Raw genomic sequence first — 21,001 nt, 5'->3', positions numbered from 1 at the left:
ATACTATTCGCCTTTTAAAATGTTCTTATGGGTTATGTTGTATTTTTAATTACCAATTAATGTAATATTGAATTGCTGATGCTGGAACATGGATATGAGGAGAGACAGAAATGTCAGTTCAACAAAATGGCGGTGGTATGACGAAATGGCTGCCACGAGGCAAGGCACGAGGCAAGGCACGAGGCAAGGCTGTCACGAGGCAAGGAGGAGGCCAGACACCATTGTCTCAGGAAACAGCCAGCATTTTGTGCTGACTATTCACTAACAAAAGAGTAAAACCAGAACAGGAAGAACAAAGAGCTTTAGATGTGGTCAATTCTTATCGGATAAACAAGGCAGAGATGCACAGGAAAGAACAGAAGGAGTCAGATATATAAATACGAGGTCTGGGACTTCTTCCTGTGTTAGTCAGCTCGATCACTCTTGCCACATGCTTAGAGTGAATGAGATGCTCCAAGGACCAGCTCAGTAGTAGTTAACCTCTCTGAAATAAAACGTTTAGTATCTTCACAACCTATTTGCCTTAGAAGTTTCTTGAGAAGCTCCCAGAATTCCACAACAGTTAGGATAAGCTTGCTTAATAATTGGGGTAGGATGTTGTATGACAATAAGCTATGAGGGGCCGTCTAGGACATAACTATTGAGACACTCTCACACTCACTACTGAGACACTCTCACACATACTAATTAAACACTCTTACATTCACTACTGAAACGCTCTCACACTCACTACTGAAACGCTCACACATACATACATAGGGCCGAAACACACCAAACGTGTTTTTAAAAACGGGACGCTAGCAAATTCATTGTTTCCTATGGTACGGCGCGCCTTGCGTGTGCGCCTTTTCTCCACCACGCGTTGCGTCTTTCTTGTGTTTTTTAGATGCGCTTAAAAGTTGAACTATTCTCAACTTTCCAGCGCAAGGTGCGGAGGCGCACCGCTCATCAATGTCACACTCGGCCCAGGCAGGTTGCGCACGCAGCTCCGCTTCCTAGACGCCGGGAAAAACAGCCTGGTGCCCCTGTGGCTGTTTTGCCCGCCGCACTTTGGCAAGACGTTTTTGAAGCATCTGCCGTTTTTAAAACGCGTTTGGTGTGTTTCAGCCCATACTCTGTAAACCTATGCACACTCATATATAAAACATTATACATACTCATCTGAAACACTTACACATACATATGAGAAACACACACGCATACATACATTCCTCTGTGTCATATACACATACATATGAAATGCTTATGTAGCCGGCGTGGTCTGTACTTCGCCGACTACTGCGTTGTGTTCAGGTGCAATTATCACAGGACGCTGAAGTTCTTTTAATCCCTTTACTTTCTCTTCCAGTATGTAGAATGTAGCTCTCGTTGCCAAGCAAAACACATACAAACATAAGAAAAGAAGGACAACTGAAACATATGGGCTACATTACAGAAAGACAGAAAAACGAAACCTAGCATACAGTTAAACAACACACGAGGTTAGCTATATCAGCAAATATATCCCTAACTCTCAAAACAGCAAAACCTCCAAAACAACCCGACCAATTTATCACAACTCATCACAAAACACATTTACAATCCACCGTGTGCACCCAAATTTAAGCTAAAACACATACATTTGAAACCTTCATAACACTACAATGTGAACACGTACCTCTCGTTGCCAAGCAAAACACATACTGAGCAAGGCACGAAAATGCAGCCTGTAACCACCAAACCAACCAATAGAGGGCGCACTTACCCAACAAATGATAGGCCTAATACCTAGCTACCATGAAAGAAACCAAGATTTTGGTGAAATAAACTTACATATACACAAAATAGAAAATGAAAGATTGCACAAATATGTGTCATTCATTAACCTGTTACATTCACCCCTCTTTAATTTCGCCAAAATCCTCAAAACATAGAGGGTAGAAAATAAACAAAAGATATACAAAACAAAGCTCTTGTTCACTTGGTCCAAGATAACCCTGAGAACTCTATTTCCCATTCACAGCATATAAAGCTACTTACAATGTAAGTTAAAAGAAAACAGCAGTTGATCAGGCTACTGCCTCTTCCAGTGTGTATGATGCCTTTTACACCATATAAGATCTTGGAACACATCTCATGACAAGTCATACTGCATGCATTAAAGCAAAGTATACCACAGCACCTAAGTCTCTATTATTTTTCTATCTAAAATAAGTTGAGTAAAGACAGTGACCTTCTATTGACCCCTTCAACAAAACCCTTGGTGAGTGGTTTTTGCACCATGTTCTCTATCATGCGATTGACTGCCTTAACAACCCTGCCAGTACGTGTCCTGACTACCTGTCTCACAGGCCCTAGTGTTTGTGTGGGTATCTGACTATCAGTTCTTGTAACAGGTGAGTCGACATTAGGGGGCACTGTCTCGCCTAAATCAAGAGCCTCAGTTGGGGAGTCAGAGTCAGTGTCAGTCAAGTTTGAGTCAGGAGGAACACTGGAACCAATTAAGTCTCTCACAGGTGAGAATTCGTTTTCCCCTTGACCTCTGACCTCATCAGACTGGGTTATCGTGGGTGTCGATTGAACAGAGTCTCTGGACAGAGAATGGGGTCTCTCATCCTCCACCTCACACTCATCAGCATCTCCCATAGACTCACACACAGCATCAGATGATGTGCTTAACCACGAGTAGGTACGGTCCTCAGAAGCATCTACTGCCAGGCCACTCAAGGCATCAACAGAGGGAGGCTGGAACTCACTGGCCACATCTGAGGCATCTTCATTCAGCTCCTCACTGCTTTGTTCTGGGACAGGTAAGAAGCTCACATCCAACATCAGGTTCCGATGGACGACTTTGTTTTTCCCACTCTCATCCCTGACTTTGTAAATGTGAGTCTGAGGGTTCCGGTCTATGATGGTATACATGGTGGCCTCCCACTTGTCCGCTAGCTTCCTCTTCCCTCTCTCCGTTTTATTGGCAAGCAAAACTCGGTCGCCAACGTTCAGGTGGGTTCCACGGACTCTCTTGTTGTAGCCATCAGCTTGATGTTTCTGTTCTTTCCTCGCATGCTGCTGAGCTATGCCGGCAGCCACATGGAGGTTCGCCATCAACTTCTCTGCATAGGTCTTATAATTCACCACGACTGGATCCTTCAGGACTTGTTTGAAGACCATATCTACCGGGAGTCTGGGGACTCGACCGTACATCAAGTAGAATGGAGGATATCCAGTCGTTTCATGGATGGTGGCATTATAAGCAAAGGTCAAAGTCTGTATCTGTTGAGCCCAGTGTTGTTTGGCTGCTAGTGGTAAGGCACGCAACATACTGCCGAGCGTCCTATTGAACCTTTCAGTTTGTCCATTCCCCATGGGATGGTATGCTGTTGTGTGTGTTTTTGTAATCCCTGTGAGGCTGAGGAGTTCGGCAATGAGTTTACTTTCAAAATTGGCTCCCTGATCGGAATGTATTCGCTCTGGAAAACCATAGATGCAGAACACGTTATCCCATAACTTCTTCGCTATTTGCTTTGCAGTTTGGTTGACACAGGGGAACGCATGGGCCAATTTTGTGAAGTGGTCTGTTATGACCAACACATCTACAGATCTTTGTTGACTGTCCTCAGCACTCCAAAAATCAATGCACACCAGTTCCATGGGTGCTGAAGTGCGAATGCTCTCCAAGGGAGCTCGGGCAGCTGGTTCAGGGGTCTTTGCAAGGATACAGCGTTGGCAGCATTTCACATATTCCTTGATGTCTCTTCCCATTTGCGGCCAGAAGAAACGCTGTCGGGCAAGATGTGCTGTTCTAGCTTGCCCTTGATGCCCAGCGAGATCATGCACACCAGCGAGAGCCTTGGCCTTCAAGCTAACAGGCAGCACAAACTGATACCTCTTCTCTTTGCTTAATGGGTCTTTAGTTACCCTGTATAGGACTCCGTCCTGGACTTTCAGATGATGCCACTGCTTGCACAGTGTCTGAGCCGTAGCTGTTAACCTACTTCTCCCTCGCCTAGGTGGTGGCTCACCCCTCAGAACGAGTGGCAGGACCTCCCTGATAACTGGATCCGTTTCCTGGCTGTGCCTTAGCTCGCCGATGGAGAGGGCTGGAGGTGTGTCCTGTTCTGAGGGCACCGCCTGAGGAAGAGCTTTGAAAAACTGAGTGGCTCTTATCTCTGCTCCCTTTTCCCACTCTACGTGAGCTTCAAAAGCAGATCTTACATGTGAGGGTTCTTGACTACCAGCCAGTATGTCTTGAGTGGTGTCCATGGTCACACAGCAGCCTGCATCATCTGTCCGGAGACACTGGACCTTGCAGCGGAAGAGATCCTGAATTTTCTCCTCCTTTGTTCCCTCTGCTTCGGCCAACAGACCTTCATACGGCTCGCTGATCAACCTTTGGCTCACTGACTTGGCAAAAGGATCTCTACTTAGGGCATCCGCCACGATGTTCTTTACCCCAGGGATGTGTTTGATACTGAATGTGTATGGGGAAAGCTTTGCCACCCACCTTTGTTCGTAAGCGTCAAGTTTCGGTTTTGTCATTATATAAGTTAAAGGATTATTGTCGGTCCACACTGTAAAAGTGTGGCCCTTCAACCAGTGGCTGAATTTTTCACAAACACTCCATTTGAGCGCCAAGAATTCTAGGCGGTGGGCAGGATACCTCTTTTGTGAGCCAGTGAGGGTCTTGCTCGCAAAGGCGATCGGGCGTGCCTTCATTTCCCCCTCTGGTATCTGGGACAGAACTGCCCCAAGGCCGTCAAGAGAAGCGTCAATGGACAGAACCAGGGGCTTAGAGAAGTCTGGATGAGTGAGGACCGCACAGTTCAGGAGCTTCTCCTTGAGGCTGGCGAAGGCGGAGTCGCAGTCAGGGGTCCAGTCTGCAGGTTTGAGCTTTCTGTAGACTCCTGGATTCTGACTGTACTTTCCGGCCTTTCCTCTCCGTTTCTGGCCAGCTGTGAGGGCGAACAGGGGTTTTGCGATGGAGGAGCAATTTGGTATGAAGTGCTGGTAATAAAATACCATCCCCAGGAACGACTTCACTCTGCGGACTGAAGGAGTGCAGCTATCATTTTCCATCAAGTCCCTCTTCGACATTTTGGCGATGACCTCAACTTTTTCGGGGTCAACAGCAACACCGTCACCGTCAACAATGTGTCCGAGGAACTTCACGGACCTCCGCAACAGATGGCACTTTTTCGGACTCAATTTCAGGTTGTGCTCCCGCAGCCTCTGAAAAACAACCTCCAACCTGCTGAGGGCCTGCTGTTCAGAGGGGGCAAAGATCAAGAGATCATCTAGGTAGCACAAAAGACTGCTGAAGTTTAGATCGCCAAAGATGCTTAACATCATCCTCATGAAGGACGCCGGACTGTTGCAAAGCCCCTGCGGCATTCTGTTATACTCATGCAGGCCTAGTGGTGATGTGAAGGCGGTGTATTTTTTGTCCTCCTCATGCATGGGCAGGTTATAAAAACCAGATGTGAGGTCCATGGTGCTGAAGACAGTGTTACCGCCAAGGGCAGCCAAGCAGTCAGATTGATGGGGCAAAGGATGAGCATCCTTGATGGTTCTCGCGTTCAGCCATCGAAAGTCTGTGCATATACGAAGATCGCCATTCTTCTTCCAAACCATCACGAGTGGGGAAGCATATTCACTCATTGATTTCCGTATGATTCCCTGCTCTTCCATCTCAGTGAGAGTTTGACGCAGCTTTTGATAGTGGGCTGGCGGCACTCTACGATACGGAAGACGGAAAGGACGGTCGTCAGTGAGGCGGACTCTATGCACAAAGCCCTTGGCTTTCCCGCAGTCTAGATGGTGCTTTGAGAATACGTCCTGATACTTCTCCAGCAATGTCACGAGTTGAAGCTTGGTGGAAGGGCTTGCTTCACAATGGTCAATGTCAACGTCTCCCAGACCAGACTTCTGCAGCCTGTCTTTCAGATCAGTGTTGTCGTCCTGTTTCACATTAGTCCCTTTAACAGGGCCATCGTCACTCTGAGAGGAATCCTGGAACAGTGTGAAGTCTTCAGCCGCGACACAAGGAGAGACGTCTGCCAGCTTGCTGTTCTTTCTAAGAGTGAGTGGTTTGTCGGAGATGTTGGTGATTTTCATAGGGGTCCAGCCATCTCCCGACAGCGGTGTGACCACTCTCCCCACCATGATGCCCCGAGGCACACACCTGGAAGTGGTAGGCTCCACAATAACCGTGCTCCCAGGTGACTTGGGCACGTTACTTGGCAGTCTACCCCACAGTAGGTACTCTTGTTTGGGGAGGAGAGTCACCGCCTGAGTTAGTTTCACTGTCCCGACTTTTTCTGGCACATCTTCACCCCTCCATCTCGTGAGGCTTGCCATCATCTCCAAAAACTGTTCGCAGTCTGAAGACCCCTGTGTGTTGCGTGAAATAAGTGTCCAATAATTCTTCTCATTTTTCAGCTGATGTAGAACATATTTCAGCATGTTGGTGCCTACTATGACGTCATCTTTCTGACCAGTGACCACAAGGACTGGCACCATGCACTTCACCCCATACAGACTCAGTTCCATGTCGTACATGCACTTGGGGCTCACCTGTACTCCTCCACAGCCGACAAGGATGATGCGCTGCGGGAGTTCTTGTTGTTGGGTCAGGACGCTATCTGATAGCAGCCGCTGCTCCGCCTCTTCACTTATTGTGCAAGCCATTGACCCTGTATCGAGGAGCCCTTGTAACTGAGTGCAGCCATTAACTGTCACTGGTGCGTGAAATAACTCACTGAACGCTTCTACTTTGTGAATATTCTGAACGATTACTGTACAATTATCTGACATTGTTTTACAAACATTGACATACATCTCCTTTAACTCTTCACCTTCTCCAAGGGTTGATGCTTTAACGCTCACACATCCCCTCTCCGTATGTAAGCCATCTAGTTTAAACCTGCTCCACCTTGCTCATGTTTAGGCTGTGCTCGCGCTAACTGTGGCTGGGTGTTAATTCTTGGCCGGCGCTGTTGGCACTCTCTCTTCCAGTGGCCGGGCTTGTAACAGCCCATACAGAGGTTTGCCTGTCTACAGTGTGCAGTAGTTGAGTGTTCAGCAGACTGACAGACTCTACATCTACTCTGAACAATGGCTACTGGACTCCTATTCGGCGGCACGACTGCTGCTGTCTGGGCCTTCTGCTCCAGCACACGGTTCAGCAAGCCAATGAGAGACTGGATACATACGCTCTCGGTCTGAGAAGAGGATGGAGGCTCCATTGCCTTTGAGTAGCAGGTAAGATCTGTGGTGTTATTAGCAGTGACTGTCTCTATTGCTGATGTCTGAGCATGTGCACCAATGTTCTTTGGCCGGTAAGATTTGGCTTGAGACATTGTTCTAGCCTCTCTCTGATGTTCAATGAGGTGTTCCTGAATCTCATTCGCTGTCCACTTCTCTGCTGTTTTGCACTTTAAGACACTTGCAAGAGCGGGGTCAGGACAGTGTTTCACCAGCATCATTGTGACCTCGTGAGAGGGGTCCTCAATGTTTCGCCCCTGCCTTCTCAGACACTCATCCGCGACATCGACAGCCTTATTCAAGCGTATCCAGTAGTCCATGGGACTTTCTCCGGCCAGTGGAAGAGTGTTATAAAAATCTGCTAGAGGCATCGAGGAGTAGGTTACCTCACTGAAATGTTGTTTCAGGATATCAAAGACAAGCTTGGAGTCTTCAGCTGGCCGCAGCGATGGCATGCTGCGCAGTGTGACTTTAACAATGTCTCTAGCCTTTCCCATTAATCTTGACATTATCTCCTGGGACTGTTCTCGTGAGGACACACCCCTCTTATTCAAGTAGACGCTCATAATTTCTTCCCACTCATGCACTGTGTGTTTGTCCGTTCCATCACCCCTGAAGTACGGTGGCTCTTTGACATCTGTCTTCATAACTAACTTTACTCCAGTCATGTTCAAGTCAGACTGTCCATGTCCTAAGTTCAGACTAGGTGTAGGAGTGGTTTGGCTATCTGCGCTACTAACAGATCTCTTTAGCTGGCTAGCAATGTTCTCTCCTATTTCGTGAGCTAATTGTGTAATGAGGTTCCCTAGGTCTGAGGAGCTCACATCTGGATTAAACACTGGCTGACGTGGAGAATGCTCATCTGTGTGCGTGTGAGTGTATGAGAATACAGGGCGACCCACTGGACTAACACCGCTTCCCATGTCTGAGGCATACCCTAACCTACGCGCGTGCGGTGCAGGGAAATGTGCATCAGTATGTACACCTGTGGACGAGAGCGCAGGTTTGCCCAGTGCACCAGCACCTCTAACCGGCGTGCTCTCATCCCTCATAAACTGGCCCCTACCTAGGCTTACCAAACCAACATCCCCCCAACTAATTGGTGTCTTAACATCCTCACCATCAGTCATTTTTGCAAAAGTTGTGATGTATTAGGCTATGGCAATAATATATGAATTACTAATAAATGCAAATATGAATAGAAAACATTAAATAAAAATCACAATGTAAAATTATACTAGCTGAGATTACTAGAGTTACAATTTACACATTAACATTAGCCCGTGTACTTGTCAACGTCCTGAAGAGGTTCTTACTCGTCACAGCAACCAGCGGCAATCATCCTGGCGATGATCTGAAGATGTCATCCGGGTCACGGCACCAATGTAGCCGGAGTTCCGTTCTGCTCTCGTTGCCAAGCAATACACATACTGAGCAAGGCACGAAAATGCAGCCTGTAGCCACCAAACCAACCAATAGAGGGCGCACTTACCCAACAAATGATAGGCCTAATACCTAGCTACCATGATACAAACCAAGATTTTTGGTGAAATAAACTTATATATACACAAAATAGAAAATTAACATGTTACACTTACACGCATACAAGTGAAACATTTATACGTATCTATCTGAAACACCCATGCATGCACATATGAAAATGCAGTATATATATATATATATATATATATATATATATATATATCTCGTTGAACATTACATTTATAACTGAATCTCTTGCATATGATTACAAAGATAGAAAAAGTTTAGATACATGTGCAAGTGTTTCACATATATTTGTATAAATGTTTCAAATGTGTATGTATAAGTTTTTCAGTTATATGTATGTATGCTCTTACATGAGGATGTGCAAGCGTTTCACATGTATTCATACAAGTAATTTCAGTAGTGACCGTGAGAGCGTTTCAATAGTGAATGTAAGAGCGTTTCAGTAGTATGTATGAATAAAATTTCAAGGTCAAGGTCGTCAGTTACACCTTATGTCTAGATATAGTTTTCAGTCCCACTACGCTGGCTATCTGTAAAGCATTGTAGGAAGCACCTGGATGATCCTCGAAGTAGGAAAGTATTCCTTCAAACACATTTCAAACATCTTTCAGATTAGTTCTGTGCGGGTTTTTAGCCATATACGGGGCCTCATTTATAAAATGTTCCGTAGAAGCCATCCTTCATTTCATCTAAGAACTTTTCTGAAACGACCGTTAAGAGTGATTCAGAGAAAACAAACGTACGCACAAAAAAAACACGTGTACGCCAATCCTTCAGTTATAAATCAAAAATGATCGTGGAATTGTGCGCAACTGAATCTGTGCCCTAAAAACGTCCCTACTTAATCTAATTAGCATATAAATTGAGCGCATTCTCAATGCACAAACTCTCTGACAATGGCAAGCAAGAAAGAAGCACGTAAAAAGAAGAATTATAGTGAGGCTGATATCGACGTTCTGCTGATGGAAGAGCAGATGCGGGCCAAAACATTGTACGAATGCCTGTCTGGTGGCGTAATGGCAAAAGCAAAGTATGTGACATGGTAGTAGACACGTCTCCGATGCACCAGCGGCCGCACCTAAGGCACGAGCAGCACCAGAAACCACATCTGCGGCAGCAGCAGCTGCTGCACCAGCATCGGGGCCTCGCCGGCCATCACCAGCTTCCTCTTCGGCCCGTCTTGCATCAGGGTGTCGCCAGCCTTCACCAGCTTCCTCTTCCTCCCATCATGGTAGGGTATTATCCGAGGTCGTCCTTCAGACACAAAGGGACTTGAATGAGTCTGTTAGTGAGGTTGTTGCCAAACTCTGTCCGCTATTGAGGGTTCTTTGAACAAACGTGCCTAAATAAAACATTCTGAACAAAAAGGTGAACATGTGTGCATTTAAAATGTATTCTTATTAACATGATTTACCTGTTGGTATAGTTGGTGAATCAGCTCCCGTCTTCTTCTCAGCGCAGTGATGTGCATGTTCCAGCCAGCGTGGATGGGAGGGTGGTCATCTTTGTAGTAGGCTCCCTCCCGATGCATCCAAACATCGCCAGCTTCCCTTCAGCATGCCTATGCTGCGCTCCAATAGCCTACCGACCGCGCATGGGTAAACACAAACGCAACACAGGATACAAAAGCTCAGGTGTGATTGTCCAAACGGGCACGCAAAGATGATAAGGATTCAAAAAACGACAAAAGCACAGAAGTTAACTAGGGGGCAAACGTGAAGCAGCAGCGCTACACGGGAGTGATAGGCGCAGGGGCACGAGAGGAGACAAGGGCAGAACGACCTGGAAGTCGGGAATGTAATATTAGTTGAAATGGAGTTCAACCGGTCTGCTGCAGGAGCCGTCAGGATAGTAGTCCGTCGCGATGCGAGGCCAGACCAGACGTGAGGGGAGTGAAGGTTTTAAGTAGGGAGGTGACAGATGCGCGTGATTAGTATTCCGGTGATAGTGAATGAGACAGAGGTGGGTGAGTTAAAGGGGGCGTGGCAGGGGCAGGGTTCAGCGCTAGCATGACAAATACCCATTCTTAATTTGTTTTCATAATGAATCAGAATTAGTCATTATATAACCTATAACCTTTTAATTTTGACATATTTCTCCCATCACAGCCTTACATTGATCTCTGAATAATGTGTATCTCTTAGTAAAGGTGGGCATAAGATCTAATATTTACAAACACACTTCCCGTAAATCCTCAAATAAAGACCGGGATTCAATTACAGGCCGGGCTTCAGATAGTAGCCGGGGGTGTGGTCGATACGGACAACTAAAGGCCGGTCCCCGAATACAAGCCGGGGGGAAAAAAAGGTACAGGTAGCATATTTTACTGTAGCCTACCAGAATCAGTCCATCAGCACAAAGCAGACATCACAATTTAATTGAATGCATTTCATAAATACATGTTCTCCTCATGTTGGCTAATTTCATGGCTGTTTGCAATAAAAAAAGAAATGTTTCAGCCTACAAGGCGAATTTGTTATAATACAGTTACTTGCCTAAACGATAGAAGACATTCCTCCAAAATACCTCTTTTTAATGACTTTGTTGCCGTTTCGTGATTTCCGCTAAGAAAAAGATGTTCTTCAGGCTAATAGAACTTTAACGTTCCAGGTGTTGCGTAGCAACCCATTACTTGCTGACTTGTACAAAGTTACAATGATTTTCCGCTACGTTAAATGACCGGACTTCTTCTCCTGAAAGATGTGAATTAGAATTGCCAATGACAGCGGTCATTAACTTTTCGCAGTGGTGAATATCAAGAAATGACAGACCTGCTAATGTTTGGGTGCTCCATTTAAATCAACGGAACTTTTTTGAACATTCTGAAGAGCCGTAAGAAGGCCTGCCCCTAATACAAGCCTGCCCCTAATACAGGCCGGTGTGCTGTGCAGCCTAAGTAAATAAAAGCCCCGGCCACTATTAGAAGATTTACGGTATTTAAGAAATAATTCACCTAAAAGTATATTTCTTGTCATTGTTTAACTGATATATATAGTGTATAATAATTGATAATAAACATAATACAAAATATAATTATAATTTATCGCCTGCAAGGTAATGTGTACCATTGCACCACTTTCTATGGCAAATACAATAGACTACCTGTATTAAGTACAGCCTAAATAATGAGAAGAAATGTGCTCTTATATTAACTATTTCTTAAATCAGTGTATATGTAAATATTAGCCTTCATGCAAATATATACAGTATATATTATATTAAAAAGGAATACGGTACCACTGCTGGTATTCATCAGCACATGTGTCAGTATCAGTTTATTCATCAAAAGGACATCACACTGTTTTCTTTTGTGTCACCATTTATTATAGCGGGTGTGGCGGAAAACCTTAAAAGTATTGAAGCATGATTGAAGCGTCATCTCAATAATGAAGTAAAGCTGGAAGGGAACTACATATGGCAGGTGAAAGACGCCATCTTTAAAGAAGACAGAGAGATTTTGAAGGACTGTGAGGAATGCTACCTTCCAGACCACAAGAAAATGCAGGTGTTAGGAGATGTCCGTCACGTCAGCTGGAACACATCATTCATTCTAATGATCTGTATGGACGGTCAAATCTATGCCCATGATGACCAGCAGCTCCATCTAGTGGCTAAAAGTTTAACACATCTCTTCAAAGAAGGAATCACATTTCCATCTAAAACAGTCTACCACTATGGTAAAGCATTTGAGGACATGGTAATTAGCTCAAATAAAATACACAGTTGATAATAAATAATATTAACTCATATTATTTCATTATTTCATTTTTATTTATGTGGACCATGTGACCCGTGTAAAAATGGACTGATCTTGTTGGTTGTAGACAGTGGATGAATTGAAGGAGTTGAAGGCATCTGATGAAATGGCGAAGGCAAAGAAAAGGCAGTTTTAGGGACAATAGACCTTCTGCTAGTCACACAACCCAAAGCTTCTTCCTTAAAAAAGTATTTTTCCACTAGAAGGTTACCTATCCCTCCATTATGGCTGCTACTTGAGCTGAAAATTTGGTTCATAGATAGGGTCAAGGTCCAAATACCCCTATTAAATGTGGAAATAACTGACAAATTGACTTATTCATTTGTCAGTTGGCATTTTCCCATGATTTTCATGACTCAGGTTCCACCAAATGGGATGGTAGAACCAGTAACTGGGATACACTTGCCCCAGAAAAGAGGAGGAAGACAGAACACTGAATAAGAAAAGACTTGTATACACGGTATATGATAGATAGATAGATAGAGAGAGAGAATAACATAAATATATATTTAGAAACATATATATGTGTATATATATACATATATTTTTTTAATTATCATATCAATGTAGGTTTCTCATTTAATAGTACCCCTAGTATCTTAGGCCGCCAAAGGACGCCAAATTTGGTTCACACCCACTTGGCTGCAGGTGCTAGCAATCTGTGGGTCTTGCAGATTTATCTATTTTCGTTAGAGAAGTTGACAGACACGAGAAATCAAAGTCCACCATTACATCTAGTCTTAAATTAAAGCTATCCGGCAAAGTAGGGATTGACCAAGCCCTCCATCAAGGAGGTTCCAATAAGCCCCCAAAAGCAAAATAGCCAGGTAACTAAAACCTGTGAGAGGATGAAGATTCGTATCAGTGTGGTGTTGTACCTGTGAAAGCAAGAAGTGGCATTAGTATTGTAGTGACCTGAAGTATGTAACCTTACATTAGTATTGTAGTGACCTGAAGTATGTCACCTTACATTAGTATTGTAGTGACCTGAAGTAACCTTACATTAGTATTGTAGTGACCTGAAGTAACCCTAACCCTAACCCTGACATTAGTCTATTGTGTTTGGTATGTGCATTGTGATGAACACTAAAAGCACTATCCTTTGAGGTGGCTATGCTTGTGACACACAAACACACGTGAATCATTTAAAAAAAAAGTATAGGCCTACACACACACACACACACACGTGAATCATTTAAAAAAGTATAGGCCCAAACACACATACACACGCAAACACACATGCACACACGTGAATCATTTTTTTTAAGTATAGGGCCTACACACACACACACGTGAATAATTTTTAAAAGTATAGGCCTACACACACACAAACACCCACATGCACACACACACACACACACACACACACACACACACACACACACACACACGTGAAACATTTTAAAAAGTATAGGCCTACACACACTCACACAAACACACACACAAACACTCACACTCACACACATGAATCATTTAGAAAAGTTTACCAAACAACAGCTAAGGTCGTGTTTTCTGATATTCAATTAATTCAACTCACATGAACTGAGATTTCTGTCTATAAAAACTCCCTAAATGTTTTCTATTTATGGGTAACCACGGCGATGCCATGTCCCATGTCCCACTGCAGTTGCATTATGCTATACTCTCTGTGTGTGTGTGTGTGTGGGAGTATGTGTGTGTGTGTGTGTGTGTGTGTGTGTGCTCGATATATATGGTGGAAAACCTCATTCTAATACTACTTTACTTTAAAAAACACTTTCTTGCTTGTTGCATTGCATTGACCATAGGCTCTGTGCTTCAACAAATGTAAGCTATTTGTTATTGCGACTTCATGTCGATTGTCAAGCTGCTTATTTTGCATTCCTTTTCACATATGTTTATTTATAATCTGCAGTTTAGTATTAGGCCTACCTAGCATCTAGGGCTGTACTTTTAAATGTTTTACTTTTTTGTTCGTTTGAATCATATCAATAGCCAATCATGTTAATATCAATCAAGTTTGATTAGATAAATAGGCTGATATAAATAATTGCAAATGTCTTAGAAGAAACTGTAACGCTTGCAACGTCGCTAATACATTAAGAATACAGACATATCACATACAATAGTAAATTACTTGTTAAAAGAAGCCTTAAAAAGATAGCCTTTGTAATGATTTTGTCACGACGGAGGACGCAATAATTATAGTTGTTGTCACTAAATTTCCGCACACTTTCCGAAGTGTCGTGAAGGCAGCAAGTAAGTAGACATCGCTTGTTACCAATTTAACTGGACCACCGGTGTGATGTTTTGTGTACAGCACACACAGGATGTGAAACCTCTGCATTTCGGAGTAATGCGCAATTTATGGTTGTGCGTTTGGACGGAGACGGACACATAGGCACGCCTTGGCAACACCTTCCCCGAGGTGGAACGCCCATCCGAGCCCCTCGGAGAGCTGGACGGACACCGACGTGCACCTCTAGATTTTTGTAACTCTTCGGATAGCGACGGATACCCCCTTGGCTGTGATTGGTCCGCTAACGAAATAATTTCCGAACAACATCATTTCCGGAATCTCACATTTTATGTTTCATTCCCTATCTGTTCCTATTCTGTTAAGAGAGTGGATCAACCCCATTTTTCTGTCAGAGCCGGCCTGTGTCCAACACAGTAGTGCCAGAGCCCAGCACCAGCCAACAGCAATTAAAATATTTTATCCAAACCAACCTGAGCCCAACGGAGTCAATGTCTCAACTGTTCATACTACTGACACATTTACGTATGTTTTTTATGAATAGCCTGCCTTTATTAAACTCCAGCATCAAGATACATGCACTCGCTCACACAAACAAGCCCCGTTAAACGCACAAGCGGTTTCCTTTAAACTTGCTTTATGATGCAAAAAACTGCGCCAGCAAAAAAGAAAATCTAACGTTAGGGTAAAATGAGCCAAAAAGGAAACGGAAGGGGTACGTACCTCCTTGGTGTTGTCAGAACATCCTAGCACAGTGAGGCGTTTGGTTAGACTTTGTGTGTGTTCAAGAAACTTTGAAGAACAAAATAATGAAGAGGCAAAAGCCATCCGGGGCGCAATTTAAGAAGAAAAGAAAGGAAGAAGAAGAGAAACGTGCCAAGGAGAATTCTTAGCCTAGAATGAATTCCAGATAAGAAAACGTTCATGAATGCGTGAATTGCCCCGAGCACTTTAGTGGAGTTAAGAAGAAAAGATGTACCTTATCTTTGAACGTTTTTTACAGAGGCGGGTATATCAAAAATGATATGTCCATTTATTCTACATTATACAAAAAAGACATAAATAGGGGCGCACATATAAAGCCAATAGCAAGTGCAACAACACTACAAATATCTTATTCGTTGCATAGCACACCCATTAAGGAAGACAAACACGGTAACTTGCCAACAAGTGAGGAATACTGGTAAAAATCCAAGCATTGTATTGTCAACTTTAGCGAATGGATTCAATGTAATCTTGCTAGTTAGTTAACGCTAGCTATCCAGTGACGTGTGACGTTCTTGTTATTGCCATTCATATCTTTAGCAAAACATAACGCAAGTTCAGCTGTACCGCAATTTGCGTCATTGTGTCATGAAATTGATATTTGAGTAATTATAACAACGTTAGTTTTGGTGTAGAGAGCTAGCCAGTTTAATTAGACATGATTCAACTAATCAAGAGCTATGCATCTTGGAATGAAAAAAGTATGTCAGGCTGTCCAAATACACCAAAATGCGTAATAACTACATAATTGCTAATTTTGTTCACCCTGAGGTAGATTGATGGCTTAAAATGAGTGAACAATATGTGCCACAAGTGACCCAGACCTTCTAAGATTGTTGTTTGCCAGCCATCAACAGAACAGAAGACTAAAAAAACATTATTTGCAGCTGATTGGGAAGATGAGCGAGTGAATGTGTGTGTGCGTTGAACAGGGGGGCGTGGCCGGAGCAGAGTTCAGCACAGACGTGACATTTTCTCAGTGATTTTGTTCTTTAATTAATGTTTGGTCATCGTTGCGACCGACCGTTGTTGTGTTCATTTGAAAGAAATGCAGCCTTACAGTCTGTAAGTTGCAATGCCGTTTTAGCAAAATGAAAGTTTTTTTTTTTTTTGGGGTGGGGGCGCCAGGAGTGAAGCTTGCCTAGAGCGCCAAATGTGCTAGGGCCGGCCCTGCATTTGCCGCCTGTAATCGTGTTGTCACAGCTAGGACACAAACAAATTCCTGCAACAGGAAGAAGGCTGTTATTTTATTCTCAAAAACGAACTTTCTACATGAACTAGTTCAGTTCATAGTTTATAATAAAAATTTTTGAACTAAGTTCACAGCTCCAAAAAATGAACTAGTTCAGTTCTTTTTTTCAATATGTTGTGAGCTATAATTTTTCCAAATCTGTCTGCAATCCTGCTCTCGGCCTCTAGGCAATTCGGCGCTAAAATCCTAAATGTGAAGTTATTTTATTCTCAAAAACCAACTTCTGCATCATGTGAAGAAGACACGTTGACTTCAGTACTTTAATATTAATTTTCCACCACTTGTTAGTCATGGCATCCATTCATATCGATGTGAATCAATCAATAGTAAAACTTTAACTGTGAAGTGTTTTTGTTTCATTTTGCAACTTATTTACTGTATAGCTAATTCAAGATAGCAGGTGCCCCTTCCTAAACATTACACATTTGATTTGCTTAAAACACACAGAAGTACTGTCAAATCAGAAAGAAAATCAGCTGTCACTCGGCTATTACCTGACCAATACCTTTCAAACTTGGTGATAGTATTCACAACTCATTTGTCCTTCATTCTCTCAAATATGATTAAACGGCATATGGTATTGCACCCCTGAGGAAAAGCATGAGTAGAGTTTTGTTCGGTTAACATTAACGTGAAGTGGAGTTAACTTGCAGCCAACACCATTGTATTACAAACACTGACAACACACACACATAATGAGAAAGTACACGTGGCGATTATCTCGCCTTTTATCTTCCACCTTTGAATAATGTAACTTATAAACACGTCGTTTCAAAGCGCTGTGGCCGTCCTTAAAATATGTCAATAAACGAACATATGCTTCATGTGAAGAAGACACCTTGACTGTGAAGTCAATTACTACTTATTAAGATATTTTAAATATGGAATGTTCAATGCTTATCGCGCTGATGTGTCCCAGCCCCACCCAAGCGAGTATAATTTATAAATGTTTGGCCGGACCAGACCCGCAGGCAATGATGAACTATATGACTAGGCAAAATGCTGTCTGGGTTAAGGTTAGACGACTTTCAGATGTTGAGCCTAAATTATCTATATCAGTTGTTCTCAAAGTGTGGTCCGTCCGCCAGTGCCCCGTAATGGTCCGCGACGGCCAAAAGTAAATTATTGCAACATTTCTAACATACAACTCAGAACGAAGAGAACACAGTCAGTAGTAGCCTATTCTATTAAAGAGTTGCATAATCTATTAACAAGGTCATGGATTGATGGTTTAAGACAGGGACAATGAAAAGAAAATGAAATGAGAAAGCCTCTGACACAGACAAGGAGCAACAGCGAGATGGTTCAGCCACATTGGGCATCATCCAGCTGCAGAGCTGCATTCAAACAGTGTTTTTTTCTCCCGCTGCAGAGACAGCAAGATGATAACTTTATTCTGTGTTGTGTGACGTTGGATAATGACAACTCTTAATTATGAAAAGTTGACTACTAGGATGGCTATATTAATGCCAGTCGGCTAGTCTACTGTTGGTAGTTAATTACTGCGGTCGCGTGGTCGGTATGCGCATCGTTGTGTTTATTGGTTGTGTTGTGTGATACATTGGCGTGTATGAGTGATGGGAGTATGAGGCTGTGAGCGAACTATAGTTTGTAACATAACCAAGTCACGCATGGAGCAGGGTTCCAGATGCTTTGCCTAGCACATTGTCATATCTATAACTAGCCTACCGGTAGGCATGTAAAAAAGGAGAGCCCACTGCGAAAATCATGTGCCGCTAACAATTGTCTGGCGCCAGGTCTGGGTAGGAGGCCTGTTGTTCCGGGGATATACTATTTAGTTAGATTGTCCGCAAGTTTTTTTATATTGGCTAAGTGGTCTTTGGTCTGAAAAAGTTTGAGAAACACTGATCTATATCATATCGTCTTGTCACATGATCAAATAGAGACTTGACATTGGACAACAGCATACATATTACCCAGAAATCATCATTGCAAATCTGAATATGACAAAAATACCAAAGAAAATAAGATAGTATTCATTTCAGTGAATCGTTTTTTAATAGTTTCTATAGTGTATGTAAGATAAGCATATCATTTTGCTATAGATTGCTACTATTTTTCCCACAAATAATACCTACCATGATGCAGATAAGTTTGCCCTTTTCAAGTGAATATATAGCGTTAGACACACTGTATTGTAATACAGCGTGTCTCCAAGACCCTTGTGACTACACCTGTTGCACTTGCTCTAAATCACGTGTCTTGCTAATGACAGCTGGGAGGTGGGAGATAAACAATCAACGACTTCTATCACACAAAGACGTCACGGAGTAGCTCGTCTGCGACAAAAAAACTTTGCTCCAGCTACTGTTCTGGCGGAGAATTGTTTTCACCACAGCCGTCAGAGAAGTATAAATCAAAAACAGTACGTCCGAATCCGTTTTCTCCGCCCATCCGTAAAGAGGACGGACACCGACGCAGAAGTATAATTCGACCTTCACGGTGACACTGTCGTAGGTTATCCTCCGTTACAACCTTCTGTGTTTTTGTCTTTATTATGGACAAAATGTATGTCTATGAAATACTTAAGAAATGTTTATGCCCTCTTCATGAAAACATGGCATTACTTTGGCTTGCCTCTCTTTTGCCGGTTTTCATTTCAAATTCTTACAGGAAGAAGTTCACGTTGAACTGTCCGACATAGTTACAGGGAGGAAGATAGATAGATAGATGGATACTTTATTAATCCCGAGGGAAATTTAGGATGGTCCTACATGGGTGGCACGTGTAGATGTGTGGGCGGGAAGAAGGTGTAAGACGGGGCGTAGACCAGCGCATAGCGGTGCGTAAAGGGAAAGGGAACTTTATAGATGTATACGACCGCCGCCTATTGAACGACAGAGCAAGAATGAAGGGAAAAAGATGCGTTCCAATACATGTCTATCTTGAATGACTACGTTTGAGCAACAATAGACTAAACGTTCGTTGTATTTTATTCTTAGTGAAGATTATTGTTTGTGGCTTTGTAACAGATGCATTCTTGTGCTGAGTTTAAAATAAATAATAATAAAATCAACTTTTTACTGATGGGGTGTGAAGCCTACGGCCTACCTGTGAGTTATGATCTGCTGTCTTGAGACCTGTGCAGTGAATACGAAAATGAGTGGGACTTTACAACAGATACATTTTGTCTAGTGTTATTTACTGGTAAGTTATTTAACTATAAGTTAAGAAGATCCAATAAGTTGTTTTGCTTTGTTGCAGTTTATGCTACGCCTTTCGGATGTAGAAATCAAAGCATTTTTAGATATTTAACATTTTTGCCGTCCACCAAATATTCCCGTAAATATTAATATATAAATACATATACATATACCCATAAATATTAATATATAAATATATACCAAATATACCTGTAAATATACATGTGTAAATATGCTTCTGATTTTAGACAGGGGTCTACAATGAATGCAACAGCGGCAGAAGGTTTGCTGGTGGAGTTTCTGGAGGAGCTTTCTCTGAAAGAGCTGCACACGTTTCAGACCATCCTACAGCAGCAGCACTGTCCTGAGAAGAAGGGTGAAAAGGAGGACGCCCGCTCTGTGGTTCAATTCCTGATGAACAAGTCTGGCTCTGCTGAAGCCGTAAACATTGCTGTGTCGATCTTAGAAGAAATTAAACTCAACCAGCTCGCCCTGCAACTGAGAGGTAACACACAGACACACACACACACACACAGACACACACACACACACACACACACACACACACACATATATGTTCCACCAGATGAACCTAATTCTTTTCAATAATTTGTTTCTAATTGAAAAATTTAATTAAATAAAAAAAAGACGTTATTTATGGCAACAAGACATGCTGCCATATACCCAGCTATTTTTCACGACATCTTTCTGACAATTGTTTTTAAATAGAATGTTATGACAAAGAGAAAGACCAAAGTTTCAGAGACAAAGAGTCGTTCCCATCTGAGGAATCCACTGAGGTATGTTATTTTCATCATGGTAAATTTCACTTTGAACATTTTATATTTTTATTTAATTTCAGTGCCCAGTCTGACTCTGTGTTGTTCTGTGCATCTGACAATAAAATACTTGAAACTTGAAACTTGTTAAATGATTTTATTGAAAGTATTATCTCACTTTTCTAGTTATTTAAACCAGATGTACGAGACGTCATGGAGACCCCAGCCCATAGGTAACTTATTCATGTGTTTGTGTGTGTGTGTGTTTGTGTGTATGTTTGTGTGTATGTGTGTGTG

At 42.7% G+C, this 21,001-nt stretch overlaps 1 protein-coding gene across 3 annotated transcripts in view; it reads left to right on the top strand.

Annotated features, from left to right (window-relative positions):
• LOC122129488 overlaps positions 1 to 21,001 on the top strand; it is a 39,625-nt gene that overhangs the window by 9,516 nt on the left and 9,108 nt on the right. For all 3 annotated transcript variants that reach the window (XM_042704412.1, XM_042704411.1, XM_042704413.1), the window contains 3 exons: positions 20,178 to 20,430; positions 20,655 to 20,725; positions 20,891 to 20,937. In XM_042704412.1, coding sequence (XP_042560346.1) covers positions 20,187 to 20,430; positions 20,655 to 20,725; positions 20,891 to 20,937 — 362 coding nt within the window. In that variant the 5' untranslated portion in view covers positions 20,178 to 20,186. The remainder of the gene's footprint in view (positions 1 to 20,177; positions 20,431 to 20,654; positions 20,726 to 20,890; positions 20,938 to 21,001) is intronic.

Source organism: Clupea harengus, unplaced genomic scaffold (genome assembly GCF_900700415.2).
Source record: "Clupea harengus unplaced genomic scaffold, Ch_v2.0.2, whole genome shotgun sequence".
Classification (NCBI taxonomy): domain Eukaryota; kingdom Metazoa; phylum Chordata; class Actinopteri; order Clupeiformes; family Clupeidae; genus Clupea; species Clupea harengus.
This window is presented reverse-complemented; position numbering and strand designations above follow the sequence as displayed.